The sequence below is a fragment of the Camponotus floridanus genome, unplaced genomic scaffold, assembly GCF_003227725.1.
Source record: "Camponotus floridanus strain SB8 unplaced genomic scaffold, Cflo_v7.5 scaffold57, whole genome shotgun sequence".
NCBI classification, from domain to species: Eukaryota; Metazoa; Arthropoda; class Insecta; order Hymenoptera; family Formicidae; genus Camponotus; species Camponotus floridanus.
In genome coordinates, this window is record NW_020229736.1 from 884,111 (window position 1) to 903,679 (window position 19,569).

At 33.0% G+C, this 19,569-nt stretch overlaps 2 protein-coding genes across 2 annotated transcripts in view; both read left to right on the plus strand.

Moving 5' to 3' along the window:
* Positions 1 to 13,499: 13,499 nt before the first annotated feature.
* LOC112639319 (neuroligin 4-like) lies at positions 13,500 to 16,468 on the plus strand. Its single transcript, XM_025412803.1, has one exon. It carries the CDS (start codon positions 16,015 to 16,017, stop codon positions 16,456 to 16,458), a length of 444 nt encoding a protein of 147 aa, XP_025268588.1. The 5' UTR covers positions 13,500 to 16,014; the 3' UTR covers positions 16,459 to 16,468.
* A 232-nt stretch (positions 16,469 to 16,700) lies between these two features.
* Positions 16,701 to 19,569, plus strand: part of LOC105255303 (neuroligin-4, X-linked) — a 166,122-nt gene continuing 163,253 nt past the window's right edge. Inside the window, exon 1 of the mRNA XM_025412790.1 lies at positions 16,701 to 16,842. Coding sequence (XP_025268575.1) covers positions 16,743 to 16,842 — 100 coding nt within the window. The 5' untranslated portion in view covers positions 16,701 to 16,742. The remainder of the gene's footprint in view (positions 16,843 to 19,569) is intronic.

Consider the following 19,569-nt stretch of genomic DNA (forward strand, 5'->3'; position numbering starts at 1 on the left):
TAAATTCGTTATAATATATATTTTTTAATTAAATAAAGTCATTTATTTCATCAAATTTTTTTAGGTTAATTAAATTAAATAAAATAAACTTAAAAATATACATACTTCTCAAAACACACATACGTGTGTTTTGAGAAATATAAACGAATAATAGTAATGGTCTTAAATTATATTATAAAGATTATGTTAAATATATTATTTTAAACAATTGTTTATTAGTATTAGATAAAAATTGTTAATAAAATGGAGATAAAATAATACAAGACAAGATTATGTTTTCGAAAATTTTCAATATCACTATAATATTTTTACGAATATTGCCTCTAATCTTGTACAATTCTAATCAATAAATTTGAAAGATACAGTCAAATAAATAGTCTGGAAAAAGCACTAATTTTTTATAAATTTTGTGTGCTTTCAAATTAGAAATTTGGACATAATCTAATGCAGAGAATCAAGCATCCAATGGCGATCCAAAAAATTGAAAATGTCTGATAAAATCGAAAAATTTCAGGATAATTTGAAATTAAATATAAAAAGTATACGAAAGAAAGGGAGAAAGAGAATGTAAAAGAAAATTTATTACAAGTATCAGTTTGCATTTGTTAAGCATAAAGTTCTTGTTTAATTATCACAAGTAGTAGCGTACTTATCGCACTTGTATTCGGCATCGAGCGAGTAAAAGTATCCCCGGCCAATTAAAACGAAGCGACGACGATCGGTTTCTCGGGGATGTTCGTTCGATGAAATTCTCGGTTGTATTTCTTGCTGAAAGGGCGCGTTTCCTTTTTCGCTTCCGCGCGATTACTCGCGCGAAGTTGCACGATGGGAGAGAGAGAGAGAGAGAGAGGAGGAGCCCCGTCCCTTCAATTTGGCGGAGAAAAAGGAGGGCATAATGAGCGGCAGGGATTTAAAAGCTAATTAAACTTCGCTGGGAGGGTCACTACTCTCGCCTTAGCTAAGTAGAACAATTTACGGTAGCTCGAGGAGGAGCGTAGCAGACAACTTGGCGAAGGAGATCGAGAGGAAGGAAATCTCGCAACCACTCTCGGAGGAAGTCCGATAAATACGAGGCGAAGATAGATCAAAGATAGGGGGGATAGCCGGAGTTTTGTCGGGAGAAAATAAGAAGGAATTAAAATTAAGTTCGCCGTAATTAAAATATATTGGATGATGTTACATTGATGCTCTGAGGGAAAATACCCCCCTTTGTATGCTGCATTATTTTCTGTATATTATGGCGCACAAAAGCCCCTGTTTTCCTCATTCCGCGCAAAAGGAAGAAAATATCAAAGGATTATTTTATAAATAAATATACGTAATGAAAATCGTATCATAATACGTTATCGCCAGCAAGGGAGAGCTTTCTCCTTCATAAAATTTTTTTTTTTTTTACCATCTACCAATGTCCCGCTTGATCCATCATGTACGCTGTCGAAACCGGACGTTGCCAAGGCAATTAATATCCTTTAACGGCCGTGAAAGCTCGCTCGACGCACTAATTAAATGGAGTCGGATCTCGTGCGAGTGGCACGCACGTGTCAGACACGTGTAAAATGCACGCACGCGTCTTCTTCGAAGTGGCGCCGGGTCGATCGATCGAATTTGGCAGCGCGGAATTGGGTCGTTTGACCGAATATTCGATAGACTCGCAGCGCTCGGTTTGCTATCAATCCGTGCGTATGAATGGAGAGTCGGAATCGAAAAGTCTGTTGTTGCTCTTGTATAAAACTCAACTGCAAATATTAACATTGTGGATTTAAACGACCCGGACGCGTTGGTTGCGCAGTTTTGCATGTGCCGTGTCCATTTTTTTCACGGGTCACCGATGGAAAATCATTCGCAAGGAATAAAATTGTGCGTGTAATTATGTGCAAAGTAAAATGACGCGTCATTATCCGCTATGTCAATGTCCCTAAAAATGTTATTAAAGCGAAGATAAAAGAAACAAAGGCTGATTCAAATTTAAAATAGACCTGGGCTTAAAACAATATCGAATTATTAAAGAATAAATTAATAAACACGTGGAAAATCGATACTTACGATTATAATTGTACGTTGATTAATCGATTAATTATTCAAGTTTTCAGCGCGACATGTAACGGTTCGCCCAACGAAATTTTGAAAAATAAATGAATTTGCCTAAAATTTTAATATACTACATGCGTAAATAATGTATAAGTACAAACAGAGAGAAAAAGAAAAAATATAATAATTTAATTTTTAATAACGATTTATTATTATTTATACATTGTGTATTTCTATTCAAATGTTTTCGAAAAAAATATGATTCTTTTTACATTTTAAATATATTTTATATGACTTTTTTTGTTTCTGTCAAATGATTGATTTAATAATTAATAATTAACAATTTAATAATTTATATTTGATATAAAATATATAATAATTTTCTCTGGACGTGTATCTTTCGATTTAATAATTAATAATTTAATAATTTAATATAAGATATATTTAATATATTTAATATAAAATATTTAATAATTTTCTCTAAACGTTTCGATTTTTCGATTTCTTCGATGCTAGTTTTTTTATGTTAATAGCGAAAATAAATAGGAAGAAAAATGTCGAGCAATTAATTTCCAAATTTATGTATAATCAAATTTAAATTGCAATTTATGCGCATATATGTGTATGTTAACTTAATATTTAAAATTGAAGGGAGCGTGACTTTTACAAGAAAGAAAAAAGATCTTGGAAAAAGGAATAAAAATGTGATTGCCGAGCGATTAAAAAGCTCGGAGGAAGCTTCGTCGTCTGTGTACACGGCTTCAACACTTTTAATACTCGCCGATGCGATGAACCGTCATGAATATGCGCATTAAGCTCGCAGAAAACACGAATGGGAGCCCTCTTAATTTAATCTCATCAACCCCGCTTCAGTGTCGAACTTACGTGAGACGCGTGCGAAGTAATTAAATGTTCCGCAGCAGTTGCAGCTGCAAAATTAACGATTTTTCGCGCAGGGCACTAAACGCGCCTGTTAGAACGATAAGCGTATAGTTATCATTTCATATATATACATGTGAGCTTGATCGTAAACTATATAAATTCGTAAATTCTTGTTCCCCGAGGAAAAAGAGAAAATCTGCGAAAAATCACGTAGATGCGCATTTTGAAAATAAATTAAACAAGCGTGTGACACAAGTTCGGTTTTGATTTAAAAAGTTATACGCAGAATAAAATACGTAGGCGCTTAATTATCGAGCTTCTCGAGCGTAGCGAAATCACAAATGCAGTTTACTCGAATCCATATCTAGCCCCCTGATGCTCTCGAAAAAGGAATTTCATAAAAGTGCAATTTGTTCAATTTACCAACGAGAGAATTCTGCACGTGAGAAGCACTACAAAAAGGAATGAAATAATAAAACGCGCGTTTCTCCTGAATTCCATAACGCATGCGACGCTATGCATAATGCTGTTTTGAATTACATTCAATACAGGTATTTATAATGATTTTTAAAAGTGCATAAGAGAGGCTCGGAATGCGAAATACACGATAAAAAAGTATAACGGCAAATAAAAGACGAAGCGCAGAAATTAACAAATAATAAAAAATAATTAAATATAAAAACTAAATAAATAAGAATGAAAAAATAAATAAGTTTGATAAATTAAATAAAAAATTAATTTAAAAAATTAAATATGCTAAAAGAATATATAATATTGGTAAACATTAAATATAATAAACGTAATAACAATACATTAAACATAATAAACGTAATAACAATACATTAAAAAATATAATAATAAAATCATTAAATATATATCAATCGTTTAATATAAATTATTAATCTAAAATTTACAAAATATTTCTTAATATTCTAGAATTTATAAAATATTTCTTAACATTCTAGAGAGAGAAAATTTATAAATATATTTTTATGATCTTTTATATGTATATATATGTCATAATACGTGAAGTATTTCGGCAGCGAATTAACAATAACACAGTGGTCGAGTCTTGACGCGCCATTGTTTATATGCCGTAGCCTTGTGTTATCATTCGCACGACGACTCTCGAACAGTAAACTAGTGGTATGAAACATTTCATATTTTGCGAATTCTTTTCCTAAACGCGATCGCGACTAATATCGAAACATAATTCGCCATGATTATTATAGAATTAACAATTAATTAACTTTTAATAATTATTTTTTGAAACAAAACTGTCGCGATGATAAATCTTTATCGAAACGATGTGCGTATGATTGTTTCGCGATCGCAAGAACCATGCAAAACACTCATCGTATAATCAACTAATCGCAATTAATGTAATTAACTGTATTTTCGCGAGTGAATGTAAGTGCTACGTAGATTAGATACAAAGAGGAACAAGAGAGAGAAAAAGAGCTGAAAAATATCAGGCGATAGACGGAGCAACGGAAATGTGTGGTAAGTAATTTTTATTTATATTATTTATATTATTATTTTCAAAAATACATATCGTTCTTTTCTCAATTTTTCGATAGTGATTCATTCTAAATTATATCACACATACTTCGCAGATAAGAGTCGAGCGAATTCTATTCGTGTCGATTCCATCAATCTATTTCATCGTCGGACTTAACTCTTGCTCAAAGGTGTCATTGAATTCCCGACTTATTGACTTGAAGTGTGATTCTCTCATGTGAAACGAGATTTTCAACTGTGTCGGAATTCAAAAGTGCCGTTAAACAGATTCTGGTGACCTGAGGTGAAGAAAGGAGGCAAAGCAACTATGCAATATGGTAAGTAATTTATTTGTATATTAATTATTAATTATTTATTAATTCCGTAACGAGCGATTTAATTTAAATTGAGCAATTAAACGCGTAATTTGATTTTTTAATTACATGTTTCAAACAAGAGAAAATTGAAGAAAAGGATAATAAATAATAATTTATTTGAATTAGGTATAAGTGACCATAATTGTTTAATAGGTAGTTATATACAAAAATACATTTGAAAGAAATATTAATGAATTTTGACATATCTACAATGCAATATAATCAAGAATATTATCGGTGCATTCGATTGCGGCATGCGATTAGGGCACGCGATTAGGGCACACTTCCCAAATCTCGGTTGATCACGGCTTCACGTTGGCTTAGCCAAGTAGAGTTGTTGGAACCGTAAAGACTTCCTTAATATCTCAATAATCTTGGGATTTTATTGGCTATTAGAATATCAAGAATATTAGAAATAAGGCTAAAACAATAATAAATAATATTAAATTAATAAATAATAATAAACAATAAATAAATATTATTAAATTAATTTTCAAAAAAACTTTGAAAATTAAATTTAAATTGTTAGTAGAGAAAGTAAAATTAAATTAATTTCTAGGAAAATTAAAAATTAATTAAAGAAAACTTATTGTCAGGAAATATAAAGTCAAATTTATTATTATTTTTGCAAAATTAAAAGATTAAAATTAATTATAAAATAATTAATATTGAATGAAATCAAAATAAATTATAGAAAATATCAAAAATGACTCATACACATAAGACACTTTTTCAATAAATTAAAAATTGTATATAATTTATTTATACAAAATAAAATACAACACACATGTGTACTACATTTTATTGTATAAATTCAAATTTATTATGTTAGAAATTTAATAATACTGAATTGAAATGTGAATGCTATTAATATGAAATTATTTGCATTTTCGAATATTTGAGTACATGCATATTGAATGTCTATTTAAAACACTAATAGTGTTATTATTATTAATTATAATCTGTTACAATATTATTTACTGTGTAATTATATCGTAATCTATTGTAATATTACTCACTGTCTATTATAATTACAAATTGTAATTTATTGTAAATGAAAAATTACCGAAAAAAACGAATATATAATTATAACGTAATAAAAGAATTTTAAATTAACATGTTTGTATCAAAAATGTCCGTTTCCAGTAAAATGTTTATTTTCAAATTATTAAAAATGTTAACAGTTTGTATTTTTTACCAAAGACTCGTCGATAAATTTAGAAAAATTTTATTTCAGAATTTTGCGGCCGCGTATACATCTATTTTTCCGGTATATGAAAAAATTACAATAAAAAAATCTATAAAGGCTAAGCCAACGATTCAATACTATTTTTTCGCAAAATATGGTGTTCGCGTTTTCAATTATTAAGCGTAAAATCGCAGATATAACTGATAAAATTATTTTAAAATTTGTTTTATTTTAAAGTTTACGTTTCGATCGGAATGTATTCACGAAATCCATGTAAAAATTATCTACTTGTCAAATGAATTAATAAATTATATTACGAATACCGCGTTTTTTCACATTTTTACTAAGTTTTTACGCGATCGCTCAGCAAAAGTCTTATCATTATCGTCAGGCAAACGTTAGCGAGTACGTGGTTCATACCGGAATTGAAACGATCTTCATCGCGGAGTTATTTCTTATCGGTTTTTAGAGAGACCGATTTACGACATCTGGTTCGGTGACCCATTGAATACTAAGAGTTTCTATTGAAGAGCTGGGATTAAACCCAGGAGAAAGCCCTTTCGCGACAACTCCTGAAAGCAATGATTTTGACAATGATTACCATTCGGTTCTTTGAATCTATAAATAAATTATAAAGTATATTTTGAAAGAATAGTTGCATTTTTTCTTATTAAAATAATAGAAAAAAATGTAGTAGAGTAGAACATGAATTATATAGCTATTGTGTGTCGATAAATTTCAATTTATCAATTAAATGAATTTAAATTACAGTGGATTGATCTGCTTCTGGTGATTATTTTAACAGATAATATGGTTACGAACAAATATATATATTTTATTAATTAATTTTTAATAAATTTAATTATTCATCCGTTTCGATAAATTATTTCTATAGACGTTGGGAACATCCATCGCCATTTCAGGACATCAGTTTTAGAGTATTTAAATATAATATATCAGAAATTATATAATTTTATATATATACGTAAATTTTATTATTATTATAATATTATAGTAATTATTATAGTAATTATTATTATAATAATATTATTATTATTATAATATGCAAATTATGATAATTTTACTGACAAACTTTGTAGGCACTTTTAATATTATTTAATATAATTAATATAAATATACGAATGTATAACATCAAATGTGCGGATACTTGAAAAAATTCGAAACGAATTAAATGCGTTCTCCGATGTCAGTAAGATATCAATAAATTAAAATGTTTCAATGTTACAGAGAAATGCAAAATTGATAATTTTATATATTTTATGTCGCGAAAAATTTTTCAAAATTTTACCGTTATCGGATTGAATCCGTCTCCGAACAGTTGATACGCGGGAATTATTATATTTGCACGTTTAACAATTTACGATAAAGGCGCATTTTTTTCAATAAACTCGTTCGCAACCACATTTCCATAAAAATTTTATATCCCTTTATTTAGCCATTTACAGAGATATTTTCGAGAGAATAATGGAAGAACATATTATTCGCGTAAATTTTGATACGGTGAATTGAAAGTGATGGCGATGATACGATTTGATTCGATGTTTTGAAACTATCTCGCTATTGGGAGCAATCTAAAAGATTCGGGACTCGTTTCTTCCTGCAGTAGGATCCTTGATGTTTGATAGGTCGTTTAACTTTCCTTCGTCGATCGATCTCGTGGGGCTCGACAAAGCACGTTCAAATTACTTTTCACTTTTAGCATCGCTCTTCATTTTACACCGCATATTGTTTAATATGCAATCCAGCAAGGAAATTGATTCAATCAAATAAGTTTCGCGTTAAATTATTAAACCGACTTATTTTATCTTATTTTTTATCGCGATTATTATTTTTTTATTTAATTTTTATATCACAGGTTTATATCTATCTTTTTATGCGTCAAATTTTCTTAAAAAATTAAAATGTGCCAATATAGTCTAACTATTTTATTTTACAAAATTGAGAAATGTAATTGATAAATTTAATAATGACTCTTTTGATCGTAGTTGTATTATAGAATTTTTAAAAAATTTCAAAACCCATCATAATAATCGCGTAAATCTCTGACCTGAATACTATTATGTGTTTTGTATTTACGCATTTCGAGCATTTTAGTGTAATTCCATTTAATAAGGTATTTTGTATTAATTTATAATTATTATATGTAATTTTATCTCACACATATATAAATTCTACATGTTACATTCTACAATTCTCTATTGTTATCATAAATTATACACGATACTATATATATTATATATTCTCTCTTTATTTTATGAAATAAATAACTAATGATATGTAAAATAAAATAATATTTTAAATCAAAAATAATATTTAAAATCAAAATATGATCGTGAAATAAAGTATTAATATAAAAAATATAATAAAATAATACAAAAAAAGTATTTAATATGTTATAATGGCACATTAAAAAAGCATATCTTATACAAAGAAAAACAATTTTAAAATATTTTGTAAAAACTGTATTTTTCAAGCATCTTAATGTTTTCTATTCTGTGTTCAGATGTTCAGATTCTTCAGAAGATTCAAAATATAATTTTTACGAATTTTATATAAGCAATTAATTATTAAATTTTCACAGCTATTTAAAAAAATATTGATAAATAGTAATTTATTATTAATTATCGATAATTTAAAATATAATACTTAAAATTATTTTAATATATAATTCTCTCTCGAAGTCATAAAGATATTTATAACATAATTTTCTTCGATAGATTCAATCTGGTCGGAAGCCTTAATAGAATCAAACATTTGTAAGAAAGATAACGTTCCAATGAAATATTTAAAATTGAAATCAATCTTTTCTATATTCATTGCTTCATTGTATTAATATATCTTTATTTACAAGAAGCAAAATCTAGTGTTCGACAGAAAATATTTTACCATATTTTTCTAAGCCATTAGAGTCGAATAATAAATAATATTGAATAATAATAATAAATAATATTCATAATTAACATGAAAATCACAGCATTAAATTTAAATGTAATGTAATGAGAAACGGAATATTTGAAAGAAAACATGGTATAATACAGCAATAATAACAGCAAAATATCTGACATTTGCGCTCCGAAGATATATAAATACATCTCGACTATCGTATTTCGGAAAAATAATGTAATGTCGCGTCGATTTTTTTGAATCTTGACACTTACAACAAATAAAATTCTCTAAATATAAACAAAATATTTTACAAATATTACATGAATATTTGCAAAAACATATTTAAAATCGTCATGTTGATGAATCTTAACCATTTTAATTGTCGTCTTTAATTTCACAATTAAAATCAAGCCAGAAATTTTTTATATATATCTTATGATGCGATGTAATAGAGATGATTCAAATTAAACGAATACATCTGATATGTCGATACTAACAATATTTTTCGAAAAATGATATCTCTACACACACGTAAAATATGTATGTAATTTCAGCGTATGTTTTATGTAAACTTTTAAATTGGAATAGTTATTATTTCCATAAGAGTAAAATATTAATTTCGACGGAAAAATTGATAGCAATATTTAAAATTTATTAAATAAATATACGCATACATATATTAAATATTATAAATTATTAAATATTACATTAAATATTATAAAGAATATTTTAAATAAAAATTGTTTTTATACACATATGCGTTGATTAAAATTTAAAGTTTCCAATACAAGTTAAATTATTAAAAATAATTAATACTTTACATATGGATCGTTATAAATTATATATTTACATTACATATATTATAAATATATTATTTTTTGTGTTATTAATACATGATCAAAATATATCGAGAATCCTGAATAAAATTAGGTCAGTAAGTTAAGGATTTTTCCATATCAATATAAGACATTTCCAGAATTCGCCGTTCTATCCCACGAAAAGATATCGATTTCTTGGATTTGGATGCTTAATAATAGTAGTCTGGGCACGAATCTCTCGCGTCACACCCTGTCGGCTTTCCGACCCTTGTCTCGAGTCCTTTTCAAGGGATTGTCGCACTGTGTCACGCTAAGAGATGTCATTTTCTCCCCTCTGCACGTTTTGCTTTTTATTCTACCGCAGAAAAATCTCGGTTACATTCACCACCGATCGAGCGATTTCACTGTCACTCCAGGACACCAGCGTTTCATGATTAATACCTTTCTTGGTACCGATAAAAAAATAACATCTCTGTCACGAGGACATCTTTCTTCTCCTGCTAAATAAATCAAGCTTGAGCAAGTTTATTATTGAAGGTTGCCAAAAAGTTTAGAAAGATTATTAAAGAAATGTCTAATGCAAAATTCTATCTTTAAATATAATAATATAAATATAATATTAATTAATATAAATATAATTATTAAATATAATATAAATATTCAAATTAATTTTTTTATAATAATATAATAATATAATATTAATTAATATAAATATAATTATTAAATATAATATAAATATTCGAATTAATTATTTTTCTTGAAATACATCATTAATATAATATTATACATAAATAATTTATTATAAATTATTATAAATCAATACTTTTTAATAAATTTTATTATAAATAAATAATTAATTAATTAATTAATAGTTAATAAATAAAATATCATTTTTTAAAAATCGATTTACAGATTTTAGAATCAATTACTTTTTCAATGTCATTATTCTTTCAAATTTCTCGAATCTATTATTGATAGTTTTTCGATTCCTTGACATAAACTAAAAAAAACATAAAAAATTCTCAATTTTTCAAACAGTTTGCTTCGCAGCAATAAATATTTCTCAGATTCTCGGAGCCTGTGCATCCTCGGAATCTTGGATTGTGGGACGCGCGCTTGTCATTTCAACGGTGCCCTTGAGTTTTTGCATGAACGAGTCCTAGAGAAGATCCTGCGTCCTCGTGTCGCAAACGAGAAGCGGATTTCCGCTCGACGGCTTTGTGGCCGGAGGCGACCAATTTCCACCCCCTCGAGGAGCCGTACGACGCCCCTCGCGTTGACTTTGCAAATATTTAACCGCTTCCCTCGTCCTCAGCCACTTCGCCGTCCAATTATTCCTCGTACCTACCCGAGCGATAAAGTCGCGCGCTCCTGATTTTTCTCCGGGAAGAAAAGAAATGTCGGAAAATTAGTCCTTTCTCGGAGCCGCGAAATAGGAAATTATAGCCCCTAATGTGCCACGCTATGAGAACGTGGCGCACATGAATTATACATAATACATAAAATTAAATAAGGCACTCTGTATTCCCAAGTTGGCGGTACCTGGAGAGCTAACGTGCTGTACCAGGGGGATGACACTGCATTAAGGGGTTCATTCGATCGCGCGATTCTCTCCGAAAGCGAGAGACGAGTAATGCCGCGGGATAATTCACGCTTTCGCTTTGAAAAGCGCCGGGAAAGAATTTGTTAAAGGGCGTAACTACGCGGTGTAAAGTGCGAAAGAGATGTTGAATGCGGAATCTCGCGAGAGGAGAAACTCTCTTTGCGCAGCTGCGCTCCCGGTTTCCGGAAATTCTCGTTAAAAAGTTGCCCCATTTCGCTCCCCGAGTTTTGGCGATTTTCCGTTGTCCATCGAGAGCGGAGATTCCTCTCGCCGCGAATCGGAAAACGCGATTTATTCGCGCACGCGAACGAATTGTCAAATAAATCCCGCTAATTTATCGTATCGTTATTTATCGACAGCGTTCGCGTTCGCGTCCCGTCCCGCGTTGATTTAGTAATCACTAATTTGCGGGGTGAATTTACAAAATTGACAAACTTACTGGCCCGTACATTTTTTACAGTTAATTAATACGTTCAATTGGGGTCGCTTCAACATTAACAAAATGATTTCTACGCGCAATTATTTAAAATTATTATTATAGAAGTTGCGCCGATAATCACACAGCGTGCATTTTGCGGGATGCATTTTCCTCCAAATTAGTTTAATATACGATAAAATTTGTCGCAAGTATTAAAAGTAACGACAACGCGTTAATTAATACAAACAAATAATTAATAATAAATTATGTGATAAATAAATTATATGATAAATTTGCCTCGGAATTTTGTCAAAATGACATGTTGATGAGGATATAATTGAGACATAATTAAGAACATATTAAGTCTGCCGAAAATATATGTGTCGCGCAACATTACGTTCAGAAAATAAATAAATATATTTAAAAAATAAATATTTTTAAGGATGTTTTGTACCTATTTTCAAAATTTGAGAATTTAATGAAAATTGTGTAGAATGTCCTTACATATGTTTAGAATTTTCAGTACAATTTTTAAATCGATTCACTAAAGCGTTCACAAATTATAAGGATTTTAATTTGCACCGAATTAACATGTCTCAAAAGTTAATCATTTCGATTAAGGATGTTTTGTACCTATTTTTAAAATATTCAGAATTTAATGAAAATTGTACAGAATGTCCTTACATATGTTTAGAATCTTCAGTACAATTTTTAAATCGATTCACTAAAGCGTTATTTATTTCACAAGTTATAAGTATTTTAATTTGTAATTAACATGTGTTCTTATGGGAAACGTATAACCATGTGGATTCAAATGTCAAAAACACATGGAAATAATATTCAGAATTTGTTTAAAATTTGCAAAAGTTTAGATACAGAGGAAATATTTGGTGAAATAATATTATACAAGTACTAATACTGGTTAAAAAGATATTAAATATAATTCAATGAAGTTAGCCATGTATCTGTCACAAGGCGAAATTCTCTGTCAAAAGTTAATCATTTCGATTAACAAAATTTGAAATATTTCATTAAAAACGCAATAAACATTACAAAATACATCTCTGCGCTGTAGCTACGATCAAATTGTAATATTCCACACAATTACTTACTCAAAATACACCAAAAGTAAATATATTCGTCAATATTGATTTTCAGCTACTTTTTGCTGGAATTGTACATACAAAACATCCTTAAAATAAATAACGCGTAACATTATGTTGAAAATAAATAGGGGACAATCTGTCGTCTGTTTGATATTATCGGTCCGACAAACGAGTTAGCAATAATGATGGAAAGACGAGATGTGACCGCAGACTCGAATGAATCAGCTCGAATCGACGATTGTAGAATTGCGACCGATACAATTGGAAGCTTGGACCAACATTGACGGACCATAACATAATGTAATTGAGATAATAACGAGAAGGGAGCGGAAGAAAAGATACGTAGCAATGGAGTGGCCATCCCGTTGATTGCTAAAATACACGGACCGCTTTTAAATACGGGGGCGGGAGGAGAATCCAATAGTGATGGATAGCCTGCGGAAAGAAGAGGAGTAGTTGAAAACACAAGAGGGATCGCGGCATCAGGCCGCGGCGTCTCGCAATCCCGGACTCGAACCAACAACTCTCGGTGCCGGTCGGTGAGGGAGGATCGATCCCTCCTGCCCTATCGACCACGCCGGGGTGCACTTCCGCCCATGTCCCGTGCTCGAGGGAGCGACGCATGCGCAGCCGGTGGCGAACGTCGTCGCCTGACGCCAGTCTGTCGGGGGTCGAAGTGTCGGCTACATCGGGTCGCTTGCTTTTCCTCGCGATACAAACCGCGGGCGTCCCAGCGGTGCTCTCACCCTCTCCTTCGCGGTGTAATACCTACCTGCGCGCCCGCCCCTCTCGCGATCCCGTCACGCGAGATCCGTCGCATTCGGTGGCATCGACCAGGTTGTCGTCGACGAACGTAACGGTGTAACCGTGCCAAGAAGGAAGGGTGGTAGTTTGCGAACCGGCCGACCGAGGGGGATGGGGGGAAGGGAAGAGGGTTAGCTCGCCGTGGGAAGAAACGCGGGGACGGGGAGGGGGGTGGCATCGCTTCGCTCTCTTCGGGCTCGATCACCTCGCTCGCCACCTTTCCCGACGGATTTTTCGGTGCGTCGCTTCACGAGAAGGGGTGGCGGTGCGTCTCTTGCCAGCGAGCGAGGGAAAAGTCCCGGTTTCGCGCAGTTCGACTTGAAACTTGAAATTACTTTCGGCGCGTCCGACAAATCGGCATTATCGGGAAAACGATTTACCCTTCCCCCTCCGGCTCGACAAAGTTTGAAGAAATATACCGGACGGATTGGCGGGAGAGGAGAATGAGCCTCGCGCGAAGCTGTGTGCGAAGGGAATCCTCGACAATAGTGCTCAGTCCGATGAAGGGATGATGATCGCGCGCGTGACTCTCCAAGTGTTGTGTCGACGATCGAAGGATCGTCCGTCTCAGTGATCGATCGGGAAAAGTGCGAATCCGATGGAGTGAACGACACGGATGATCCCAACTTTTGTCTACGAGTGTCCATCTGGGAAGTTTGCCGTTGATCAGCGGCGCGATTTTGATTCAACTAGGGTAATCGAATGTCGGAGCTGTTGACTTTGCAGAAATAGCGTCGCTGGGTTGCATTCTCCGCCGAAGGGACACCTCGGAAGACTCGAGCACGACGCATTTCTCGAAGCTATTGCCCCTTTTATTTCAACAACGACCGTTTGCGCCCTTCAAGCATCAAACGGATAAAGCAGCTGAAGAATTTTCAGTAGCACTTTTACCGACCACGTAGGGAATTTTAGCGTAAATAACGGTTTCACGCGTATTTTCACCGGGAAACCGGAAAAGCAGCGGTTTCTTTAGCCGCAAACATTGTTTCCCCTCGGCGAATTAGCTTCGCAAAGGGATTGTTTGCTGAAGAATTGCACCTCGGCGAATGTTCCATTCGATCGAGAGAGACTAGTTCGATTAGACGCGGCTCTCTCGTTAGCTTCGATCCGTCCAATAAAATCTCGAGTGAGAAATAATCTGGTATCTTTCCTCTGTTGCTTGCCAGGACAAAACAATGTTGTAAACACTGGAAATATAGCTTTCTTCTGAGCACGATTAGAGCCGGTGCCCGTTCAATCTTTTTCGATACATTAAGCACGCTATCGGAAACAAGATTGTCTTTGTGTGAGAGAGAAGGAGAAAGAGAGAGCGATAAAAAGGAACAGGCGTGAACTTGCCTTCAACTTGAGCAGACGACGGGCGGAAATAGAAATTCGTCAAGACGATATTACTTTCTCATGGAAGTTTCAGCGAGCGGATCCTGCTTCAACGATTGAAATGTTAATCTATCGGAAAAGAGTGCAATCTTACCTCAGTGACGGAATGTGTAATAAATAGTTTCGATTGTCTAAACGTTCAATGATAAACTTACAACGATCTCTTTTATGGTGTAGGAAGTCTCCATCGTTCAGCGAAGCGACGAAGCAAGATTTGCAGATCATTAACCCCCCGCAAGTCGATAACGAAGCTGATAATTAGGTTTAAGAGACAATAATAACGTTTCTAATGAGGATATAATTGAGCTTCAGCAAAATATCTTCTACGATTCTAGGACATCCAACTAGGTGTATGACTAAAAGGATCTAAAATTCAGAGCGATTATAATTTCTGTAACTCTTTTAGATGAAATTCATAACTCAGAATGTTTCTCGGTCTACATCATTTACAGTCTTCCTTAGATCAATTGCGTCGAGGTAGATGATTGAGGACGTAATTGCAGTCTACTTTCTTCTGGGTGATTTAAATGAAACAGATACATTGGAAGGATCATGGAAAATTTATCGTACCTCGTCGCATGTAAATTATTTATCAAGGAGATTTAATTAACGACAATAGTCTACCTCCGTCTTAAAATCCTTGAAAACTAAACAATCAGGACGACGACGTTTATTTCAAAAACAAAGGATTGTAAGAAGCTGTCGTAAAATAAGAGCAACTTGTATTAACCTCCGCCTTTTATCAAGATCACCTCGAATATCCGGCAAGATCTGACAGTCATCTCTTTGTCTCAAGGAAGATTGATGCATCCAGGAGGTGGATCGGCAGCCGAGCGTCGCGCGATGGACCAGCTCGCGTACGTCCGCACTTCCGGTGGCGGTTAAGAAAGGGAACAATCGCGAGGACGGAGGGAAGGCGGTATGAGAGGCGGCGGAAGAGCCGCGAAGAAGTGATCGAGGCGAAGGAGGTGACGCCGAAGACGTCGGTGATCATCGCGTCTCAAGATGACGTCGCCGATCCTGGCTCTGCTCGGCTTGATTCTGGCGACCGCCGGCGCCGAGCTGAGCTCAAGGATCGTCAGGACTAAGTACGGCGAGCTGTCGGGCGTGATCGTTACCCTCGATCGGAACCTCGAGGGCGTCGAGGTGTTTCGCGGGGTGCCCTACGCCTCGCCGCCGACCGGCTCGTTGCGCTTCATGCCCCCCGTCAGCGGCGCCCTTTGGCACGGCGTGAAGGTCGCCGATAAGTTCGGACCCGTCTGCTCCCAGAAGCTGCCCGAGATCAACGACAAGATGCCCAAGGGCAGGGCGGAGTATCTCAAGAGGCTGCTGCCCTACCTCAAGAACCAAAGCGAGGACTGCCTGTACCTCAACATTTATGCGCCGGTCCAAGGTAATCCCTTTCCACCCTTCACTTGGCCGAAAGTAGACGTTGATATATATAATTGAAAGGTGTGAATGCTTAATTAAGCGAGTATTTCGGAGCAACAATTATATATTCTCAGTAATATTTTAATACGAAATATACAGGGTGTTTCTTATAATATATATTTCTACATTCCTGAAGTTACTCTAGAAAAATGGGGTAAAAATTAGGTTTTATTTTTTCTCAAATTTGAAAAAAAAAAAAAAAAAAAAAAAAAAAAAAAAAAAAAAAAAAAATTAAAGAAATTGAAAATAACGTTGATATCGGACCCGTCTGCTCCCAGAAGCTGCCCGAGATCAACGACAAGATGCCCAAGGGCAGGGCGGAGTATCTCAAGAGGCTGCTGCCCTACCTCAAGAACCAAAGCGAGGACTGCCTGTACCTCAACATTTATGCGCCGGTCCAAGGTAATCCCTTTCCACCCTTCACTTGGCCGAAAGTAGACGTTGATATATATAATTGAAAGGTGTGAATGCTTAATTAAGCGAGTATTTCGGAGCAACAATCTATATATTCTCAGTAATATTTTAATACGAAATATACAGGGTGTTTCTTATAATATATATTTCTACATTCCCCCTGAGAAGTTACTCCTCAGAAAAATGGGGGTAAAAATTAGGTTTTTATTTCTTTCTCAAATTTGGAACAAGTTAAAGAAATGAAATTAGGTGGATATTTTCGAGTAAAAAGGTTATTTATTAATATACGATACTTTCATCCCAATTTAGGGATTTTAAATAAAGGAAATTCTTCAAAGAAATTGTTAAAATAACGTCACAATCTAAGTATAATAAAAGTATATTAAATAAATAAAAAGGGATATGCAGGGTGTTTAATAAGTGCGAAAAATTTTAGGAGATGATTCTTTGTCAAAAATTAAAGAGGAATTTTTCATATAAACATATATTTCTACATCCTTGTCTAGAGTTACATTCCTCTAAAAATGGGGATGAAAATTAGGTTCTTATTTTTTTCTCAAATTTGGAATGAGTTAAAGAAATGAAATTAGGTGGATATATTCTAGTGAAAAAGATATTTATTAATTTTTCTTCCCATATTGTTATAAGGGGATGAAACTAGCAACCCCTATTCTATTTTTTATTAGAACTTTTTAATGGGCCGAAATATGATCACCTAAAAATATGCATTAAAAAATTTAATTTAATTAGAAACTTTTTTATTTCTTTAATTTTTTCATAAAATCAGTAGTTTTCAAGAAAAAAAATAAAATATCGTGCACAATGCTAAATAGCATAGCTTTCGAATTACTAGAAGTTAAATTTTAAAATAAAAATAAAATTAAAGTAAATATTGAGAAAATTGAAAAACAAAAACAAAATTATAAATAAAAATTTAAAAACCTAAAAAAATAAAAATCTAATTTTTATCCCCATTTTTGAAAGAATGTAACTCCACAGGGAGGAATGTAGGAGTATATATTTATATGAAAAACTCCCCTTAATTTCCGACAAAGAATCATCTAAAATTTTTCATACTTATTAAGAAACACCCTATATACGAAGTTTCTTCCTCTACAATTTTGGTGCCCGATAATGTTATAAATATACACTAAATCCAAATTCGAAAAGTTATAATTACATTCCATCGAATCTTGATAAGAAACATGGCTTTACTCGTTTATCATTCGCTCCAAAGTGAAAATATGAGAAACAAATAAACCACGCTAGGATTCACTCATTAGCTTTGAAGCACCAGCGAATCGGTACACTTTGATACGCGGCTAAATAGTAATCAAGCTGCGGATTTAATTTTATTTCAAACGGGAATCAAGCGAGCGCAAAAGGATCCGAAGGATAAAGTCCTATTATCAGTACACAATTTTCCGCGGAAATGGATTCGATAAACGCCATCGTCCATCCATGGACAGATAATCCCGCATTGGGCGTAGCGTATTTTCCAGATATCCAATTTACTTGTACAAATCGCGACGCGGGTCTCTTTTTATTTTCGCCTGTAAACTTGTAATCAACACAATAGCTACAAACGCGGTGCGTTTGATATTGAGTCAAGTTGCAAATGCCCGTCGATCCCATTTTACATCTCATTCGCCTTTAGCGAACTGCATTGGTGGCGAAAAAAAGAAGTAACTCGTCTCCAATTATCGTAGAATGCGGCGATATTGTGTGCACATTTCTAGCAACGATAATCCCGACGATATTTAATGATTTTCCCTCTCTGCGAGTCTGGATTTTAAGACACGATTCCAAGCAACACGCGACGAGTACGCGACGTTTGCACATGAAGCAGCATATCCAGGCTCTTTACTGCTAAAAGCAGAGATAATATAGCTTTTGGCGAAAGTTAGTAATTTATTTCGTCTATAAAATGCTTTTTCATTAAAAATTTTAAATTTATTAATCATCAATTAATTAAATTAATTAATTGAAATTAAAAAAATCAACCCCAATATTTATTTATTAACAAACATAAATAAATATAAATTTATTGAAATTATTATGAAAAGTAGACTTTAAATATTATAATGATGAATTATTCAGTTTAATGAAACTTAAGATGGTAAATTAATGCATTCTTAAAAGAATTAATACTAATTGAAATAAAAAAAATCAACCCCCCTATTTATTTACTAACAAACATAAATAAATATAAATGTTTTTATTTCATAAACTTTTCGCTTTCTCTTTTTCTGCTCGTTTTCAATTTTATTTTTGTTACGCGTATTATTTATCTTTCTTTTTCCCTGGATTATTTTTAATTCTTTTAAATGTAATATTATTATAATGTGCAATCAAAGAGAGAGTTTCCCGTGAATAAATTTATCTTTATCTTTTACCTTTATTTAAAATGGGAACTCTCCTTCTCTCCCCAAGATCTCTTCACATTTGATTTAAATTTTCACTATTAATTCAGATTAAATTTACATTTGAAATTTAAATTTAGATTAAATTTCAACTATTGGATTTCACCATGTTTTTATGACGATTTTATCGATAATTTGCGATAACTGCGTGCGCTTATCGAGTATACGAAAGTCGCCATTTCCACTTAACGAATAATACGCACTTTCCTTATAAAAAGAATGATAATTTGCGAAATTCCTGCGTCGTGAATGTAAGGCTCGTTAAATCGGCCAATTATCTTGCGATCTATGA